Source organism: Saimiri boliviensis, chromosome 5 (genome assembly GCF_048565385.1).
Source record: "Saimiri boliviensis isolate mSaiBol1 chromosome 5, mSaiBol1.pri, whole genome shotgun sequence".
In the NCBI taxonomy this organism is placed as follows: domain Eukaryota; kingdom Metazoa; phylum Chordata; class Mammalia; order Primates; family Cebidae; genus Saimiri; species Saimiri boliviensis.
In genome coordinates this window covers 65,619,843-65,642,201 of record NC_133453.1, presented here as the reverse complement: position 1 = coordinate 65,642,201, position 22,359 = coordinate 65,619,843, and the positions used below count along the sequence as shown (strand labels likewise).

Sequence of the window (22,359 nt, the reverse complement as noted above, 5' to 3'; positions counted from 1 at the left end):
TCTCAACAGTGGGCTTAAAATATTCAGTAAACCATCTGTAAACAGATGTGCTGTTATTCAGGTTTTGTGGTTCCACTTATATAGCACAGGCGGAATAGATTTAGCATAACTCTCAAGGGCTCTAGGATTTTCAGAATGGTAATGAGCATTGGTTTCAACTTAAAGTCACCAACTGCCTTAGCCCTTAACAAGGGAGTGAGCTTATCCCTTGAAGCCAGGCATTGACTTCTCTTCTCAAGCTATGAAATTCCTAGATGGCCTCTTCTTCCAAGGCTCTTTTGTTGACATTGAACATCTGTTGTTTTTATTGTCTTCATCAATGATCTTAGTTAGACCTTCTGGAGAACTTGTTGCAGCTTCTCCATCAGCACTTGCGGCTTCACCTTGCAGTTTTGTATTAGGACTATGGCTCCTTTACTTAAACCTCATGAAACAACCTCTGCTAGCTTCCAACCTTTCTTCTGCAGCTTCCTCACCTCTCTCAGTTTTCTAACTCTATAATTAAAGAGAGTTAGGACCTTGCTCCGGACTAGTCTTTCACTCAAGAGAATATTGTGGATAGTTTAATCTTCAATCAAGAACACTAAAATTTTCTCCATATTAGCCAGGCATGGTGGTACACACTTATAATCCCAGCTACTTGGGAGGCTGAAGTGAGAAGATCACTTAAGCCCAGGGGTTTGGATCCAGCCTGGGCAATGCAGTAAGACACCATGTCAAAAAATCAAACCAAAACAAAACTGTTTCCCCATATCAGTAATAAAGCTGTTTTGCTTTCTTCTCATTCATGTGTTCTCTGGAGGAGCACTTTTAATTTCCTTCAAGAACTTTTCCTTTGCATTCACAACTTGGCTAACTGGTGCAAAAGAACTGGCTTTCAGCCTATCTTGGCTGTCAACATGCCTTCCTCACTAAGCTTAATCATTTCTAGCTTTTGATTTAAAGTGAGAGATGTGACTCTTCCTTTCATTTGAACACTTAGAAGCCATCGTAGGGGTATCATTAATATTTGGCCCAATTTCAATGTTGTGTCTCAGGGAACACAGACAACCCAGGAGAGGGAGAGAGATGGGAAACAGCCAGTAGGTGCAGCAATCAGAGCACACCCAATATTTATCCATTGTTTGCTGCCTTCTATGTGCATGGTTCATGCAGTTATAACAGGAACATCAAAGATCACTGATCAAAGGCCACCTTAACAGACACTATAATAATAAAAGGGTTTAAAATATTGTAAGAATTACCAAACTGTGACACAGAAACACAAAAGGAGCACATGTTGTTGGAAAAATGGCACTGACTTGCTCAACACAGGGTTGCCACAAACCTTCAATTTGTATAACAACAACAAAAACCCCCTAAGCCCACAATATGTGTGGAACCAAATAAAGTGAAGGTCAATAAAACAAAGTATGCATGTATGCTACTCTGAATCTTTCAATTTTCATTAAAAACAAATATCTTAAATATTTAAAAAATTATGTTAAGCTGGGTGTGGTGGCTCTCGCCTGTAATCTCAGCACTCTGGGAAGCCAAGGTGGGCGGAACACAAGGTCAGGAGTTAGAGACCAGCCTGGCCAATATGGTGAAACCTCATCTCTACTAAAAATATAAAAAAAATCAGCCAGGCACGATGGCTCATGCCTGTAGTCCTAGCTGCTCGGGAGGCTGAGGCAGAAGAATCGCTTGAACCCAGGAAACGGAGGTTGCAGTGAGCCAAGATTGTGCCACTGCACTCCAGTCTGGGTGCAGAGCGAGACTCCGCCTTAAAACAAAACAAAACAAAACTTATGTCAACACAAGTTTTTAAAATTGCCTTAAGAATATAAGAAGAAATCTGCTAATAGCTACATATTACTAAGGACATTGATTTTTTACCCAAATATTTTCAGAAAAAAAGACTCTATAATTTCTGGTGGCCTTTAGTTCTTCAATTAGATAACTATTAGTTCTATGAATATTTTCTAACTATAATGCTTTCCAAATAATTGATACAAAATAAATTGTTCCTTAAAGCCTAACTTCGTTTTTCAAATTTCATTTTTCCAAATGGAATGTACATACACTTAAATAGATTTAAAATTAACCTTGATATTGAGGAGTTGGTATTATAGATTGAATCCCATTCCTGATACTCAGAAAGTAAACTTATTTGGGAATTAAGCTGAAGCCATACTTAGAGGAAGATTGGCTCATATGCCAATATGACTCATGTACTAATAAGAAGAGGGAAATTTGGACAGAGACACATAGGAAATGTGGCCATGGGAAGACTAACGCAGAGTTTGGAGTTCTGCTGCCACAAGGCCAGAACGCCTGGAGCTACCAGAGGCTAGAACTTCTCTCCCATAAAGGCTTCAGAGGGAGCATGGCCCTGCCAACACCCTGACTTCAGACCTCTCATCCTCCAGAATGGGGAAAGAAGAAATTGTTGTTTAAAGCCATCCAGTTTGTGATGCTTGTTACAGCAACCCAGGAAACAAACACACCTGGCTAATACCAAGAGAAAATGCTTATCCTACTCCTGCCTTCTTTAGTGCCTGGATTTTACTCCAGACAGCAAGACTCACTATGAAAGGTGTTATCTTGGCTGGTCGCAGTGGTTCACACCTGTAATCCCAACATTTTGGGAGGCAGAGGTGGGCAAATCACAAGGTCAGGAGTTGAAGATCAGCCTGACCAATATGGTGAAATCCCGTCTTTACTAAAAATACAAAAGAAATCAGCCGGGCAAGATGGCACAGGCCTGTAGTCCTAGCTACTCAGGAGGCTGAGGCAGAAGAATCGCTTGAATCAGGGAAGCAGAGGTTGCAGTCAGTCGAGATTGCACCACTGCACTCTAGCCTGGGTGACAGAGTGAGACTCCATCTCAAAAAAAAAAAAACCAAAAAACATATATCTTATATCAGAATAGATCAACCTTGCTCTCAGGAAAAGCTCTGCTTTGGCATTAAAAAGTTGGCTCATGTTTCATGCTAGAGTATATTTAACCCAAGTCTTTCATGCTTATTAACATAAAAATATAAATGACATCCAAATCTAGAAACTGGAAACTTCATAGAGAAAGAGGTTTGAATGTTGAATTTACAAAAGATTACCCAGAAAATAAAGAAGATACATTTAATGAACAGGAAGAATCAACAATATTAAAAAATAATCAGGTAAATACCTGGTAAACAAAATGACCTGCCTGTCTTTCTCATAACTTTCAAGTAGCAATCTCTTTTCTATCCATCACATTTTTATGCTATTAGACCATTTGCTAGAGAACATAAGAAATATATTTCTAAAAGAAACTTCCCTACAGTAACTAGTTGATATCATAATCATATAGGTATCCATTTTTTTTTCTTTTCTTTTCTTTTAAATTGACATGGAGTCTCACTCTGTCGCCCAGGCTGGAGTGCAGTGGTGTGATTTTGGAACACTGCAGCTTCCACCTCCCGGGTCCCAGTGATTCTCCTGCCTCGGCTTCCTGAGTAGGTGGGATTACAGGTGTGTGCCACCACACCTGGCTAATTTTTGTATTTTTAGTAGAGATGGGGTTTCATCATGTTGGCCAGGCTGGTCGTGAACTCCTGATCTCAGGTGATCCACCTGCCTTGGCCTCCCAAAGTGCTAGGATTACAGGATTACCCTGCCCATATCCCCTTTTTCCTCACAGGTCCAGTATATGGTGATGGCTTAAGGTAAGCATTTGTTAGTCTGCCTTAACTCTACGATCAAACCACAAAGACATCAGGCACCAGGAAGTTAACACTCCTAGGAGTAACCCATAGCCTTAACTGTATAAATTGGTTGATAATTACCGCAGCTTCTTCACTCTTGCAGTAGAAAATTACAAGGTACTTTCCATACTGCTTTTCCAGAGGCTCCCAGCCAGACTGAGCCCCAGCTGCCCATGGGGGTAATCTGCTCATTTACATACTTTGTGTTAGTTACTTTCTCTTGCAAGTTTCAATTCCTTACTCTCTGATGTGTGTCTCCTGATACAGTTCCCAAAGAAAGCAACTACAGTCATGCAGCGCTTAATGATGAGGATACTGTTCTGAGAAATGTGTCTTTCAGCAATTTTGTCCTTGTGCAAACAACGCAGAGTATACTTTCACAAACATAGATTGTACAGCTTACTATACCCCTTAGGCTGTGGGGCATATGGTATATCCTATTGCTCCTACAAATCTGTACAGCATGTTATTGTGTTGAATACTGTAGGCAATTGTAACACAATGGTAAGTATTTGTGTATCTAAACATAGAAAAGGTACAGAAAAAATCTGATGTTATAATCTTATGAGACCATCACTGTGTATTTTTTTGAGATGGAGTCTTGCTGTGTCAGTCAGGCTGGAGTGCAGTGACGCAATCTCTGCTCACTGCAACCTCTGCCTCCCAGGTTCATGTGATTCTCCTGCCTCAGCCTCCTGAGTAGCTGGGATTATAGGTGCCCGCGACCATACCCAGCTAATTTTTGTGTTTTTAGTAGGGATAGGGTTTTGCCATGTTGGCCAGGCTGGTCTTGAACTCCTGATATCAGGTGATCCACTTGCCTCAGCCTCCCAAAGTGCTAGGATTACAGACATGAACCACCACACCCGGCCAGAGCACTGTTTATTAAATGTTAAAAACAATTCAATCATATGTAAACTAAGAGCTTCAAAATACATTTTGGAACATTTATTATAACATTACTGATAATTATTCATTCTAATGTGAAAACACATTTGAATATTAAGAGCAATGATGCATGTTTTCATTCCATACAAGAGTAAAATGATCTACTTTAAGAGTGTATTCATTTAGTCAACCCCTATGGAGAACCAATTCTTTGTATAAATCACTTCTTCAAATCCATGAAACCTGTATGAGTCATTTCTCCAAATCCAGTAAATTTTTCATCACAAAACCACACTTTATTAACACTAAAACTTGAAGATCTACATAGTAATCATATAAAACACTCATTATTACTGCTAGCTATTGCTTGCTCAGAACCCCCTAAATAGCCTATCACCATGGCCCTTGGTTGTTTTAAAATAAAGTTTCTTAATAATTTTTGTACACAGAAATAACCCTTGGCTTCTAAAATTCCATACCCATATTAGACACGTCATATGCATTATTTTAAACATTTAATCAAGAAAAATAAACTCTTGAATGTTTAAAGAAGCTGAAATTTTTACTTACATATTCAGGTTTTAGTTTTTTATCTCCTCCTCTCACAGCCACCTTTTCTAGTTTATCTATAATGGGCCCAATCATTTCCTCATCTTTAAGCTGAAGCTCTTCATGTATTATTTCTATATCTCGAATAGGATCTACACTTCCTTCAACATGCGTGATATCATCATCTTCAAAAGCACCTAAAATGAATGAAAGGGAAGCAATTCAATAAACAAATAATACAGAGGATTCATTATGATTAGAGTAGAGTGAGAGATTCCTAGAAGGTTAACAAATAAATATAATAAATAAATTACTCTGGCTTCTTGGCAAGTAGGACATAGCATTTTCCCCCTCACTTAGTAATACTGAGGCTACTAGCAACAAAATAGTTCAAGAGCCTCAATATTTCAAAAGTTGATTTAAATAAATAAAATTACAGTCTTTACAAAAACAAAATTATGTTCCAGAACTACTGGCATTTCCAACTTTGGTACATTAAAAGATACTGAATTCCAGGCATGAAAGACTGAAGTTCTAAACTGCACTATTAGGGTTTCCAAGGGAAACCAGATTTGGCGGCGGCGGTTGGGGGGGAGGTGGTGTCTGAAATCATCTGGCAGACCTCTTCCCTGCTTCAATCTACTTTATCACTGTGGTTCTGACGGTGATTAGATAATGAACCACTCAGACACACAATTTACACAGCAGCTAATTTCATCGGTCTGATTTGAGGGTATGGTTTTTAGGGGGCTATCAAAGAAGCAGATGAAGGTGCATTTGTCATATATGAGTGACAACCATTCACACTATCTGAACAAAATGATGCTGGCCCTTATTAGAAACACATGCTATTATCACATATTTAAAGTGCAGTTGAAGCCATAATTTCAAATTGCCAACTGGAAACATAAGGGTAAAACAACCAGATATTACTGAAGCATGTGTACTGACTTTCTGCCCTTTTGAAGACATAATGTGGCAACATAATTCAACTGGGATTTACTCAAATTACCAGATAAAGAACAGTATCATAAAAAATGAACAAATACTGAGAAATATTACAAACAGAAAGCAATGATAACCCATGAAACGATATACACATTTATAAACAAATTAATTTCATTAAAATTACCAATTAGATTATAGTCTCAAAATGAGATGTTTTCAAACATACAGTATCAATTATTTTAGACAGAGGTATCAAAGAAATCATGAGAGTTTGATTGAGTTTGGTAAGAGAAACAGTGAACATAGGTCATTCATAAATACCAAAAACCAAAATAACTCTTGTTACAGGTTATAAAAAGTTTTTAAATATAACTTCCCAGAATTAAAAATAATTAAGTTGTATCTTAATGTGGACTATTCAGTAATAGTAATAAAACATAAGTATACTATTACAATTTAAGTATAGGTATGTAAGGTAATATTTAAGTATTTTTTGCATACAAAAATGTGCAATTTAATGTCAGTCATATGAGCAAAATTAGCAGAAATGAGGAGCTATATTATATTTTACTAATAAACACAATAGACAGTGGTTTAGGTAAATGTTTTGAATCTTTGAAAATACGAGAGAAGTCTCCCTGAAAGCACAATATTATTTACTTCTTGTCAAGATCTGAGGCATCTTATGCAAATAGCATGATAAAATAGAAAAATAAAAATGGAAGCTTCTCGGCAGTCAAGCAACACAAATAATATTGTCAGTTATAGAAGTGACTAAGCTTTCTATGACACTCAGAATGAAAAATATCCTATATAGTTGTTTCTACGTAGGGTCCAATGACGAACTATAGTGATGTCCTCAACAACAACCCTATAGTAAATGCATTAGCAGGTTTTAAATGGCAATTTTTAATTATAATCTTCAATTTTAACCAAGTGGATAACAGGGAGAAACTTAGTTACTGCAATTCTTCTGAAAGCAACAAAAACAAAACAAAACAAAACAAAACAAAACAAACAAAAAAACAAAGCCCTCTGATGATCTAAACCAATCCAAAGAGAAAAACAGAATAAAGGAGGGAGGGAAAGAAATCAGGTGTCTATCTTGCAACCTGCAAATTATCTTTTAGGTTGGCTCACACCTGTAATCTCAGCACTTTGGGAAGCCAAGGTGGGAGGATCACTTGAGACCAGGAGTCCAAGACCAACCTGGGCAACAAGGCAAGACCCTGTCTCTAGAAGACATAAAAAACAAAAATTAGTTGGGCATGGTGTGCGACTATAGTCTTAGCTACTGGGGAGGCTAAGGTAGGAGGATTGCTTCAGGCCAAAAGTTAGAGGCTATAATGAGCATGATCACCCCACTAAACTATAGCCTGGGTGACAGAGCAAGACTGTCTCGAGCAAAAACAAAGTCAAAAACCTGCCAAAAAAAAACCCCCAAAAAACAAAAACCAAATTATTTTCTAGATTGTACCTTGCCTAGACACTACCAAGGACTAGCCTAGGAAAGGAGTTATGACTGTATCATCACTAATCCATTCCCCCTACTATAATAAAAAAAACCCTAAGACCTTACATACTTAGGTGGCACTGCTGCTTCCCTGCCCCAAGGTTAGTATTATTATATTCATTTGTATTGTGAGGTGGTAAAATACCATAAGTAGAATTTAAATTTATTTCTGAAAAAAAAATCGTCAAATATTAAGATAAAAAGTAAAGGGAACAGTAAAGCTATCCTGTCAAATGGAATACACTAGAACAGGCCTAGAACAGCTATAAAATAAAAGTTTCCAAACAATTTGGTGGTCATTTGGGTAACTTCCCATTTCTTAGAGCTAAAAAATTAGAGATTCTTTTCCAAAGACATGCTGCTGGGTCAACCATCTTCACCATACATTTATGTCATAGCATTTTTTTGCACCTTGTCTTTTTTAGTACAAGATTTAGTGCTTAAGAATATAGCCTCTGAAGCCAGGAATGGTGGCTCACACCTATAATCCTAAGACTTTGGGAGGCTGATGCAGGAGGATCGCTTGAGCTCAGGAGTTTCCAGCCTGGGCAACATAGCAAGACCTTGTCTCTAAATCGAAAAGTTAGCCATGCATGGTGATGCATGCCTGTGGTCCCAGCTACTTGGGAGGCTGACGTGGGAGATCACCTGAACCTGGGAGGTCAAGCAGTGAGCTGTGATCATGCTGGATGACAGAGTAAGGCCCTGTTTTTATACACACACACACACACACACACACACACACACACACACAATTTTATGATCAGCAAATCTCAGTTCATGGAAAAAAAAATATATATATATACACACACACATATATATATACACACACACACACACATATATATATATATCAGATAGATTTGCTGATCACAGAATCTTAGACAAATTACCTAACTTCTATAGATCTTATCTTAGCATCTTTAAAATGAGGATGCTTCTACCTCTCAGAGAATTGATATGATTAAATCAGATAATATATGTCAAGTGTTCGGCAGAGAGCCCCAACACACAAAACTCTTTTAGTACTTGGGAAATACATTTTTTTTTAATAATGTAGGAATTAGCAATTTAGAAGAATTCTTCACCAATATACTCAAAACATTAATTTTGAATAATATAGTTTCATGCTATTCAATTCACCTTGGAAAGGATTAAAATAAACAGAGTTTCTAGGTTTTTGTCCCCTAGAAATTCTCACTAGTTCACTAGCACACTTTTACCTTAGTCCGTGGCCTAAATTATTTCAACTTCACATTAACTAAAATAGTGTTTTGTTTTAGTGCACTGGTAAATTCACGGGACAGACTACACTACATTACACTGAATTGCTTGATGAGAAAGTTACTTTCATTACAATTCTCTTTCAATTTTTCCATGTCAAGAAAGTCTCAGTTTAATGCTGTTGGTCTTTAATGTTCATCTTTTATCAACAGAGCAAGCCTAAGTCTCAGAGCTTCTAAAGATTAAAAAAAAATTTTTTAACTACAGTTTTCATTGTATTTGTTTTTATTAGCTTCAATTTTGGCAAGTAATACTAATTTTCCGCTTAAATTAGTGACAAAGTTTCCTGTTCAAATAAATTCAGCCAAAAATGTGAGTCATTATGTAGAAGTATTACATTTAGATCAATATGTATAAAAACAATCATATATTCTGGTAAAATAACTCGCTATCAAGAGAAATGCCTGAAAATACTAAATATAATCATATTGATGATGATATGATATGGTTTTTGCGAAATTTATTTTTGGTGCCAGTCTATATAAAATAGGGTAAGATGATAGAGCACGTATGTACGTGCTGAGAAGAGTGAGGAGTTGTGCAATACTTCAGCTAGGATAGGTAGGAAGATTTCTCTGAGATGACATCTGAGCCAAATGGCCAGAATGAGGCAGTAATGGGAAGATTTGAGGGAATAGGGTTCTTCGAAGAAGTATAAAAGCCTTAAAATAGCAATAAATTTGAAGTGCTTCAGAAACAGAAATATGGTCAGTACAGGTGAACCAGGGCAGAGGATGGTAGATTAGAGTTTAAGGTGGAGAGGTAACGCAGTTCACATACATTTGTAAACCATGAGAGTTTGGATTTTATTCTAGCTGTAATGGGAAGTCTGGATATTGACTGGATAGTTTTAAATAAAGGGAAGCCAGGGTGACAAGATATGACATGATTTAAAGAGGCCACTTTAGCTACTTTAAAAAGAACAGATTCTAAGAGAGGAGGCAAGAGTGACTGCAGACAAAATTAGGGGGTGGCTGTACTGGTGCCAATAAGAGATAACCAGATGAGTGGTACTGAAATAAGACTGTAAAGAAGAAAAGAGCGTATGTACTAGGAATATATTTTAGAGATAGGCTAGATGTAGGATGTAAAGTCATAAATGAAGATATAAAATTGACATTTATCAAATATGTTTAAAGTTACAGATCTGAATGACATCACCTAGAGAGAGCACTCCAACACTCAGATGTCTGAGGAAGGAGAACTCGCAAGAGACTGAGAAGGACTGACCTAAAGTCAGAGAAAAACTAGGAGTATGCTCTTATGAGAGTGAAGGAAAAAAAGTTTCAAGAAGGAAGGTGTATTCAACCATCAGATACTATTTTGAGATAAAGACAGATAAAATTTCTTATAACTCAAGAGTCCAAAAGAGCTAAATTTTAGCTTTTTGAATTTTGAGAATATTTTCTCTTTCTCTAAGTGGACTAATTATATAAAGCAAGACACCGTAAGATTTCTCAGTCTGTGAAAGTGATCCTATCAGTCAAGAAGGTGGCCTACTTAGAAATCATAGCCACTTTCAAAGGCTCACATTTAAAATAAGATGGCATAAATAAACACTGAAATAAAAAGTATACTTCACCAACTGCAGGTTGGTAAACCAACTGATGCAGAATCACTGACACCACACATAACATCAAGAGCAGCAGAAGAAAACTATGTTCATACAAGCATTAAAATCAAGTCACACATTTTCAAGTTCGGTGATTAAACAGAAAAGAAAAAGAAAAAAAAATCAAGTTTACATAAGGTTTCAGAATTCTCTCTTACGGCTTAATGAATCATTTAAGAACCTATCCTTTGTACCTTTTGTAAAAAAAAAAAAATACCTGACATTCAGTAATTTCTTCATTATTATTTCTTTTTCTTTCAAACTCAAAATAAAATTTATTAGTCTATTTGAAGTAGCACATATACTATATGATCACATTTATATAAAGTATTTTCTCTCTCTCAATGACACTGACCAAATGCTAATAAGAATTTCTGTGAAGTGAGCTACTAATTTTTAGAACTTCTTTATTAGTTTTGTCTAATTTAAACTTTTTATAATAAACATGCATTGCTTATATAAAAACAAGTCATTTCAAAATATTTATTTATTTTTGAGACAGAGTCTTGCTCTGTCACCCAGGCTGGAGTGCAGTGGTGGGATCTCAGCTCACTGCAACCTCCACCTCACAGAATCAAGCAATTCTAGTGTCTTAGCCTCCTGAATAGCAGGGATTACAAGTGCGCGCCACCACACGTGGCTAATTTTTTTGTGCTTTTAGTAGAGACGGGGTTTTGCCATGTTGGCCAGACTGGTCTCAAATCCTGGCCTCAAGTAATCTCTCCGCCTGGCCTTTTAAAGTCATTTTTTTAAAAAAAACACAATAGACCGGGCGCAATGGCTTACGCCTGTAATCCCAGCACTTTGGGAAGCCGAGGCAGGCAGTTTGAGAGCAGCCTGGCCAACATGGTGAAACCTCAGCTCTACTAAGAATACAAAAAATTAGCCGGGCCTGGTGGTGGGTGCCTGTGGTCCCAGCTAGTTGGAGGCTGAGGCAGGATAACCGCTTGAACCTAAGAGGCAGAGGTTGCAAGCTGAAATCGCACCACTGCACTCCAGCCTGAGCGACAAGAGTGAAACTATGTCTCAAAAAACAAAACAAAAAACACAATATAGAAGTTTAATTTGCACAAAATTTTGCATAAATTTTGGTTAAAATTTTGGTCTTGTAGTGAGTGACTAGCCATAAGGAGAAATACTCACATAATGAATGAGTAACTAAAATATTAACTATGCTAAACCCTCATTTAAAAAACCATTTGTTATAGAAAAAAAAAATTAACCATAATAGGCTTAAGCTGAATTCTATCACACAGATTTCTTACCCAGCAATCCTACAGTGTTTCCTTTCACAGTAAAGTACTCTTTTCAAACCTCCTTGATCTCTCTCACATTTCCAAATGCTTTCCAGTTCTCCCGTGCTACCCTAACCTTTCCCACTTCACAGGGAAATGCACATCACTTCTGGACAGGCAACCCCCTCTTTTGTTTTTATCTAACTAACCTTTCCTTCTTCCCAGCAGTAAATGGAGAACTCCTTCAACTATTTCTGTTTAATCTCTCTCCCATCTCTGTTCTGGATATTAGTCCCTCCCAAAGAAGTTTGCTCCCTAGATTATTCCTTCTATTTCCTGAGACCTCAATCTATTACACCTCTCTCCTGTATTCTGTATCTCCTCCATTTCTGCTAATACTTCTTATCAACATTTAAGCATGCTTAAGATTCTGCATTAAATCAATCATGTCATTCACGCTGGACATTAATTTCCCCTCTAGTTATTGCTTCCATTCCTCTAGTTCAGAGCCAAGCTTTTTGAAGGAGCTGTCCAATCTGCTCTCTCCACTTCTTTCCCCCCATTTACAACTCAACCCACTATAGTCTGGCATATGTCACCACCAAGCTAACAGAAACTGATCTTAGAAGGGACATCAGACCATCAGTGATTTGCCTTAATGATTTTAAATCTAACAGCCATTCTTCAGGAATCTTGAATGACCACTTGGTAGCGTCTAACCTCAGAGCACTGAAACAGTAGTCTCTTTCATTGCTTCTAATTGCATTCTCCAGATTTTCTTTTGTATTCTCTGGTCACTTCTTCTCAGGTCATTCCTTTTCTTGTTATAATTTCCCCATAAATGTTGATGCCTTTCTTAGCTCTCTTCTCTTATCCCTCTATTACACTCTCACTAACAGAAACTCCAACTCAGAACTTCCCTGAGTGGCTCCAGTATACTCTGAGGCAGTTATCAAATGAAATGAACCAAAAAATATTTTTAGTTACTTATATAAACCGTTTCTAATATAAAATCTGTTCACTCAGTGAATAAATGCAAAATGTCAATAGTTACTCTAAAATCATGACTTTTCTAATTTCTGTATCTCCCTTACTGAGGTCCCTTCAAAACACGTATTTACTTGGTGAGATACATTTGACTATTCCTATGGTACTGGATATTCTGCATGCTACTTATTTATTGGTATGATTTGGCAGAAATGTGAGTTGGCTCTTTTCAATGATTATAAATGGACTGAAGATTAATCAATTCACTCATTCTCTCAGAGCCTGTTCTTATTCCATAAAGATATAAGTAAAAAGGATAAATCTATACTCTGTTTAAAGATGCTGAATCTAACCTGAAGAACTTCAGAAACAAAAATACACTTTGGAAATTCAGTACTTCAGTGAACTGGTTTCCTAAATTACTACCTAAACTTGGGTTGCATTCAGTTTTTAGAAGAATCCCTAAATAGACAGAAATACATGATGTATTGAAGAGTACAGGGTTCACAACAATATTTATAAGCCATCTGCCACAGAAAACCTACAGTTTCAACATGCTCCCCAAAAGTTCATGTTGGAAACTTGGTCTCCAATGCAGCAGTGTTAAGAAGTGGAATCTCTGGATAACTAGGGCTCTGCCCCAATAATGGATTGAGCCATTCATAGATTAATGGGTTATCAAGAAAGTAGGCTATTCATCACCAGAGGGGGTTTGTTATAAAAAGTTTGGCCATCTCTTGTGAGCTCCACTACCACATGATGGCCTGTGTTGCCTTCGAACTCTACAGAAATTTCCCACTAGCAAGAAGGCCCTCACCAGATGCAGCCCATTGACGTTGTACTTCCCAGGCTCCATAATTGTAAGAAATAAGTTTCTTTTCAGCTGGGCATGTTGGCTCACACCTGTAATCCCAGCACTTTGGGAGGCTGAGGTGGGTGGATTATGAAGTCAGGAGTTCAAGACCAGCCTGGCCAAGAGGGTGAAACTGCATCTCTACTAAAACTACAAAAATTAGCTATGTGTGGTGGCAGGTGCCTGTAATACCAGCTACCCAGGAGGCTGAGGCAGGAGAATTGCTTGGACCTAGGAAGGGGAGGTTGCAGTGAGCAGATCATGCTACTGTATTCCAGCCCGGGCAGCAGAGTGAGAATCCATCTTAAAAAAAAAAAAAAAAAAGTTTATTTTCTTTATAAATTACTTTGTCTCTGGTATTCAGTTACAGCAAGAGAAAAGAGACTAAGATACCTTAATATTCCAAATAGCATGTCCAGAGTTTTCTTGGGAATAACAGGGTATGTAGTCAAAATGGACCTATTTGACTTATGCTTTTCCCATACTCTATCATTATACAATACAGAGATAAAGAATTCCTTGGTATATAAACCAGTGCATTAACTGCCATCCTCTCAACACAAATGCAAACCACAATATGCCTTGTTAAATATGTTTCCAATTAGAGAAAGCCTCCTTTTATATCCAACAATGTGCTATGTCTGTGAGAATTAAAAACAAAAGTCAAAATTGATCTCAGTAACTGGACAATCTGGTTAGGAAACAAATCTAACCTATTAAAAAGGGAGAGCAATATTTACCACCAAAGACTTTAAATATAAGCATAATTAATAATGAGTAATGAGCAAGGCCTTTAAAAATAGAAAAAATTGGTATAGGTTAAGAAGATGAAGAAAGGCATGACAAACAACAGGGGAAAGCATCATAAAAAATAAAATTTGAAATGAACAAAGTTTACTAGAGAGCTGATCACAGTGCGAAATTGTGTTGAAGAGTAGATGATAAAAGGTGGGCATGGAGGATAGGGAAGCTCAAATATCAGGGTAAGTCTGGTGTGGTAGTCAATAGGAAGGCAACAACATGCTAGTCATGTGCTAGTCAATAGGAAGGCAACAACATGCTAGTCATGTGCTAGTCAATAGGAAGGCAACAACATGCTAGTCATGTGCTAGTCAATAGGAAGGCAACAATTGAGTCTTAAATTAATGAGTAATATAGAAAGCAGCATTTTAGAAAGACTAACCAGAAGAACCAGCTAAAAGGGAATCGCTGTTCTCCAAATAGGATCAGAAGAATGGCATTAGAATTCTAATGGGACACATGAAAACAGGATGAACAGTGCAAGTTGACTGAAGAAAACAGTGTCAACCAGATGACCACTGTTCTAAAATGCAAACCTCAGAAAAAGAGAAATAAAATTATTACTTATATGGTCATATTAAATCACAGCACCAAAACAACCTATATGCTACATTATTTTACATTGCTTTCCAGTTTATCCTATATGTTAACAGTGAATGTTTTGAGGATTTGTATTCTAATCCAGGGTCCTGCCACGATCATTCAGAGGTTAGGGGCCAGATTTCAAAACCAATAGAAGAAGTTAAATTATTAAATTCAAAATTATTAAATACGATGTTAAATTATTAAATACAATGTTAGAAATCAAGACAGAAATATCCTGCTAAAAAAAAAGTCTTTATTTTTTCAAATTTCCAATTCATTCTTCAAAACAAAGTATTACCTATGTCAGAAAACTCTGGTTCCCAACTTCCTTATAATTCTCTAGCTCATTAATATTTAAAGAGAAGGGAGAGAACTAAACATGCATTGGCAATTCATTTAATATCTATAGTATTATCAATAAACACTGGAAAATGCAAACTCCTATTTATTTTCCATAAATGACATGACAAAAATTCTTTATTGCATTGGGGTGGGAGTGGGGAAGTGAATGGGGGGTGGTAAATAAAAGCTATTTATTGCACACTCCGAATGCTCTGATTTGAAAATATAGTTTAAGTCCTGGTTTACAGATACACTTTAAAACCATAGTCTTAATCTAGATAAAGCCCCTTTTTATCTTGGCAACAAAAGCAATTTGAACAAAACCATGATCTAATTTATAGCTTCACCTAAAGCTTGTAATATGTATCTTTGCATTTTGTGTAGTTTTAACCACTTTCCTTAAGTTAGAAAGTGGGGCCCAGCTCAGTGGCTCACACCTATAATCCCAGCACTTTGGCAGGCTTAGGCGGGCAAGACCAGCCTGGCCAACACAGTGAAACTCCGTCTCTATTAAAAATACAAAAATTAGCCAGGTGTAGTGGTGCATGGCTGTAGTCCCAGCTACTCAAGAGGCTGAGGTAGGAGAATTGTTTGAACCTGGGGAGGTGGAGGCTGTAGTGAGTGGAGATTATGTCACTGCACTCCAGCCTGGGTGACAGAGTGAGACTTCGTCTCAAAAAAAAAAAAAAAGGTCAAAAAGTGGGAGAAGAGCATTTCAATTTATTATATTCACTTTAAAAATCAATTTACCTTTCTTAACAATACTGGGGAACAAGGCAAATTTTGGAGTACACAAAATAATGATGCATTCTGCTAACAAGATTCCATTAAAAAAGATGTAGGTTTATGTTTCTAGCCTTCAGAGTTTGAAACAAATTGAAAGAGTTGTATTAATCAGTGGATATATAGATCTTTGGAGAAACAAAATATTTTGTAAATGTATAAAAATGGAAATAACTGGTCTAGTAAAGTGTTAATTACTTGATGCAAAATCATAAATGGAATAGTATAACTGGAGTTGATGGGTTGTACTCATTTACAATAAGAAATCAACCAGAGGTCATCTCTAAAGTCTTTAATATTTGTTTTACAGGGAAAAGTCTATTAAAATAGATACAGCAAAGGCCATAAGAGAATCCAGTCTGTGCTACAGTCTACTTGTTTAATGCTGGAGTAAAAAATAGAACTAGAAGTAGCCAGAAGAATTTGCTTTTGCTTTGCTTCTCTCCCCTCTCCTCTTCCTTCCTCCTCTCTCATTACAGGAAACAGCTCTAAAACTGAATCTAGACCAAGAGGAAGAAAACTACCATCCCTTTGACATATTCAAAAATTGATTAAGGTTTTCAAAAAGCTTAGTAAAATAAAAGGCATATGTGGCGACTTTGAGGGACTAGTCTAAAATTAAAGAAATTATAAATGACTCCTACAGGACTTTTATGCAAAGTAAACTTATATGGGAGCAATCAAGCAAAACTGTAAGTAAAAACAATTCCAAATCTTGAGACAAACAGATATTTAGCATAGGAGAGAATAATAAAGTGGGTCAATTCAGTTCTTAGAAACCTTAAAAATTATTATTTTTTTCTAATTTTAACAGTTCTCTTAAATTAAAAACAGTATACATTTAAACAGTGAATCAAAAACAACACTGAATAGTAAGGATGAGATAAAGAGAAAAAAAGCAGGTAGAAAAACATGAGAAACGTTAAAATTGGAGCTTATATTTAGTATAGTAGCAATCAAAAAAGCCTTCTGGTTATGACTGACACCACTTAACTGACAAGAAGCAACATATTACAATATTATACAGTGTAATTCTTTTAAATGTACAGAACACCAGAAAATTCTGCCTAACAGTTATTGGCATTATACTTATATTGTAGATAATTAGGCATCCGCACCATTAAAGAATCCTTAAAGTTACTTAGAAGTTATGAATTATAACCCAGAGTCAACACCTGTACTTAATTATATTCAATTGCTCAAGGGTTTTAAATTTTTAGTTGCTGCAACATAGCAACTCTTTTCAAAGAAATAGGCAAAAAAAGAAGTATCTTAATGAAAACTAGCATTCAGCTTTCAACAAGATTTTCACATCTTATTCCTTATTATATAACAGATACTTTAAATGTGTAAAAGGCAAGATTAAGCAACGTTATTTTGTTTTTGTATTGAGACAGGGTCTTGCTCTGTCACCCAGGCTGGAGTGCAGAGGCACAATCACGGCTCATTGCAGCCTTGATCTTCTATTGCCTCAGTTTCCTGAGTAGGTAGAACTACAGGTGCCTGCCACTGAGCCTGGCTAATTTTTTGTTTGTTTTCAGTAGAGACGAGGCCTTGTTATCTTGTCAGGGCTGGTCTTGAACTCCTGGGCAGAAGCGATCCTCCCACCTCAGCTGCCCAAAGTGCTGGGATTACATGTGAGCTACTGTGCTTGGCCAATCAATGCTATTTTGAATTAATATTGGGATTCTGCCCTACTTCCAATATTGAGCTGACTGCTTCTGTTGTATTTACCCTTTGCAATAACCATCTCGCTATTTTCTTAACTTACAAAACATCATTTAGTCTTCTGGCCATAGAAAAAGCCCTGTACAAACTGACTTTGCCCTTACTCTTACAACCTTACCATGACTACTCTCCAGAAATCCTCAACTTAATGAGACTCATGAAGGCCAGAAAGTTCTTCATGTTTAACTATCACTGTATTTTTTCCCACTGCCTTTTTTGGGTCTCAAAGATAAATAAATAACCTTTCTTTCTTATATCCATCCTTAAAATGTATGGTTTTAGTTTCCCCTCATTTACAAGGCAATCCTAGAGGAATTCAGGTCTAAGAGATTTCTACCATACCTGGGTCACAGAAGAGTTGCAGAGACTTATTTGGGATACACTACAGTAAAACTGGTAGTTAAATATTTTACATCAAATATGGCTTCTGAGAAAATTCATTTTTACATCTTTCCAAGGAGTCATATTATAAGGAGGAAAAAAACACAAATGCAGAAATTAACAAAAACTAGAATTCTGTCTCTATTAGCAATACTATAAATTATGGATAAAGGGGACACACGAACCATTCATTATTCAAGAAATAAACTAAACAGCAAATCAGAGCTTTAATTTTTGTAACGTTGGTGCTCACAATACTCTACTTTCAATCAAACTGAATTACTCTCAATGCTTTTATTTCCCATCTTCCATGCTGCTACTCATCCCTCTGCTCAGAATATTCTTCGTCCCCTACTTTTACCTTCCAAAAAAACTTACATATCTTTCATGGCCTTAATGAAATGTCACTGAAATGGTATCTCTATAGCAATATGCCTCCTCTAACCATAACCTCTATTTGAACTGCCACAATAATCTGTTCATTCTATTAATCTGACCTATAGCATGTACAATCTAGTGTTACAGTATCTGATTCTATGCCTACTTACATAAGCTTGGGGATTATGTATGTCTTAAATGGCTTTCTAGTTCCCACCAGTGCCTTGATCAGAGCTGATACACAACAGGCCCCAAAAAGGGGTGAGCAAAAATACAAGCGAAGACATGACTGAAGGAATCAATGGATGAATGAATGCCTCAAGCAGTTACTGGAGCTTAGAATGAAAAACTGTTAGAGGGAAACTACAGATTCTAGATGAAGCTTAAACATGCAGCACAACAGAAACAGATCAATTTCACAGAATACAGTAAGACATTTAGTGAGCATTTCAAAGAAACTAGTGCTAAGCATATCAATCACAAAAATTACTAGTGCAGCAAAGCATAAAACATGGCAAACTATATAGAGCAATAAAAGACAAGAAATCTCTTGTTATCTCTTCATCCCTGAATTGCTTAACTATTAGTGAAGGATAGACAATTATTTTCTGAAGACTTCTTGGGTGTTTGCATTGGATTACATATTTTAGTCAATACAAACAATTGTTTAAATGTACAAGTCAAATTAAGAAGCAGGAATGCATACCTACAAACTATAACTAAGACCAATATAATGTAGCAATAAGAAAAGAGCAAGAGAGAGAAGGGATGGATCAGCATGAATCAGGATTAAAGAGGGAAGGCCGGTATACAGACAGGCCTTTCAGGGACAAATATTTGCAAAGGGAAGCAGAGAGTAAAGAAGACATTCCAGCAGGATGGAAGTATAACAGAAGTGATTAAGGGCACATACTCTGGAATCAGAACATCTGGATTCAAATTTGGATTTCAGACTGACTGATTAGTTGTAGGATTAATTTCTCCATGCCTTAGTTTCCTCTGTAAAATGTACATAATAACAGTATTTACCTCATAAGATTGTTGTGAAGATTTAAAGTGATAATGTACGTAAAGAGCTTAGGACAGTACCTTACACACAGCAGGCCCTCAATGTATTTAAATATTAAACATATTCATAAATCAAAAGCTAAAGACATGGTGTCTACCAGGGTTTCTCAACCTTGGCACTACAAACATTTTGGGACAGATAATTATTTGTTGTGAAGGCTGATCTGTGCATTGGAGAATGCTTAATGGCACCCCTTGGCCTCTATAAACTAGATGCCTAGTAACACACATGCACACAAGCACCCCAGCTATTAAGGTAAAAAATATCTCCAGATATTGCCAACCTATAGTTGAAATGCACTAGTACATACTGAAAGACAAAAATTATGCCATGTAGTAACCAAAAAATATTATCAGGGGTTCAAATGTGTCAATGTCAATTGATGGAAACGTTCTAACACTGAGCTGAAGAGCTGAAATTTAGTCTCTTAGATGAGAAAAGTTCTAAGGAGATTTTCAGAGAAGTGTTCTTGTGATCTTGCTCTTGCTGGCTTGTTTGCTCCCATACTCTTTTTGGATTGTTTGTTTGTTTTGTTTTTTGGAGATAGAGTTTTGCTCTTGTTGCCCAGGTTGGAGTGCAGTGGCAGGATCTCGGCTCACTAAAACCTCCGCCTACCATGTTCAAGCCATTCTCCTGCTCAGCCTCTTGAGGAGCTGGGATTACAGGCATGTGCCACCACGGCCAGCTAATTTTGTATTTTTAGTAGAGACAGGATTTCTCCATATTGGCCAAGCTGGTCTTGAAATCCTGAGGTCAGATGATCTACCCACCTCAGCCCTCCAAAGTTCTGGGATTACAGGCATGAGCCACCACACCCAGATTGCTCCCACACTCTAAATGATTCTGCCAATTATGTTCAAGATGTAATAGCTTGGAGAGAGACTGATGGTCACAAATAAAGTCGTTGACTGTGAGTAGCAGTCACAGAAATGACATGAAAGTGGTCAAGTCTAAAAAAATATGAAAGAAAACAAAGGAGAATTTACAACGTTTTTCTGGTCTAGTGGGCAAGAAGAATAACAAACTCAGAAGAACTAAAATGTGGCCAGGCATCCACTTGGAGGTGTATAAATAGATAGCTAAAAAGATACACATTTTAAGAGACATATTTAATAAATGTTTAATGGATATTAATCACAAAGAGAATGGTGCCAGGAGCTGGAAGGCAAACTTCTAGGATAAGAAAAAGCTGAATACAATGAGTTTCTGCTTTCAAAAAGCCTAATAGGAGAGACAGATCAGCATGTAATAAAAATAAGAAAGTAAACCCAAGATGAAGGGGAACAGAAAAGGAGTCAGTATTCACACAAGTTGATGGAAAAAGTCAGCCTTCAAGGTTTCAAATTGGAGCACTGGTGTTATGAAAATATCATTCAAAAGTTATACTAAGAGTCATGTACAGGTTTTGCTCAAAGTATAAACTATTTTTAATCCCATGTTTAAGTGTATTGATGCTGTGAGAAGAGATAAAATATTTCCCTGTTGGAATTTGAAACTACTGTTTAAATGCTTAAAAAATATAAACACAGGACAAGTATTAATCAGTCAAGTAAATACCTGGTTATTTAAAATAAACATTTTATAATCTTTATTCATAATATCAATGGATTGTGACTTCTATCTAATTTTTCTTAGATGGGAGAATAGAGGAATGTAAGAGGAATGATTCGCCAATAACACCCAGTGTTATAACAGGAAGATGACGGTTTGACTAAATCCACATTATATGATAGAGATCACATTCTTGCGTCCAACTGAAAAGTACTGTGACAGTAGATGCCCTGAAACCAGATAATATACCTCACAAAATAAACCATTAAATGCAGTAACACACAGTTCTAAAATGTGAGTAGAAATGTAGAAGAAATGGACAAGCAAGCAACCACATTCTTTGGGAGCAGACTATGTAAGAGAGGCCACTGCATCCCCAGTACTTTTCTGATGTAACCCACCCCAACTGGCCCAACAAAATGGGTACTATCTACCTGAGATCTTTCTAGAATTTCTAGTGCAATCTTATAAAGTCCTAGTCAGTCTACAAGATCTAGTCCTCACCATCACCAGTTAAGCCAGAGCTCACAATCACCACCAGGTGGTGCCAAATCAAAGCCAGTATCAGAATGGATTTGGATGGGCCAGGACCTTGTGACACCTCTTATATCCTTGTGGTCAGCTGTGCAGGTTCATCTTAATTTCATTCACCTGGAAATAAAGTGATCCCATATTTTATACAAATGAAACTTTTGGACCCACACAATACATTATGGTAGAGAAGGAGTGGTTATTCTATTATATTCTTGGTGGGGGACAGGAAGTACGACTGGGCTTTTTAAAGACTAGTTACAAATGAACACATTTAAAAAATTTCTTTCCTGCTTTATGACACATTTCATTAATATAAACTCAGATACAGTCTTAAAAGTAATCAGGAAATCATAAATAAGAATGCAGTGTACAAAAAGTTCTGACATCATCAAAACTTTAGTTAAATATGAATACATTTAATGCAACAAGGCTCTTACTAAGAAGCCATGGTCTTTACTCCATGATTTTCCACAGAAGTGAAAGGATGTATCACTGATCTCCTGCAAAAAGTTAGTGATCCCATTAGCTCTTTCGTCTATAGAAGTATTTTGTCTTTAGAGCATAAAACAGGGGGACTGTTGTAATAAACAGAAATCTCTCCACCTATTTA

General features: G+C 36.7%; 1 protein-coding gene across 2 annotated transcripts in view; it reads right to left on the bottom strand.

The window, feature by feature from the left end:
- OLA1 (Obg like ATPase 1) overlaps positions 1-22,359 on the bottom strand; it is a 175,989-nt gene that overhangs the window by 66,878 nt on the left and 86,752 nt on the right. For both annotated transcript variants that reach the window (XM_010351949.3, XM_074399457.1), the window contains one exon: positions 5,187-5,362. In XM_010351949.3, the coding sequence (XP_010350251.3) occupies positions 5,187-5,362 (176 nt within the window). The remainder of the gene's footprint in view (positions 1-5,186; positions 5,363-22,359) is intronic.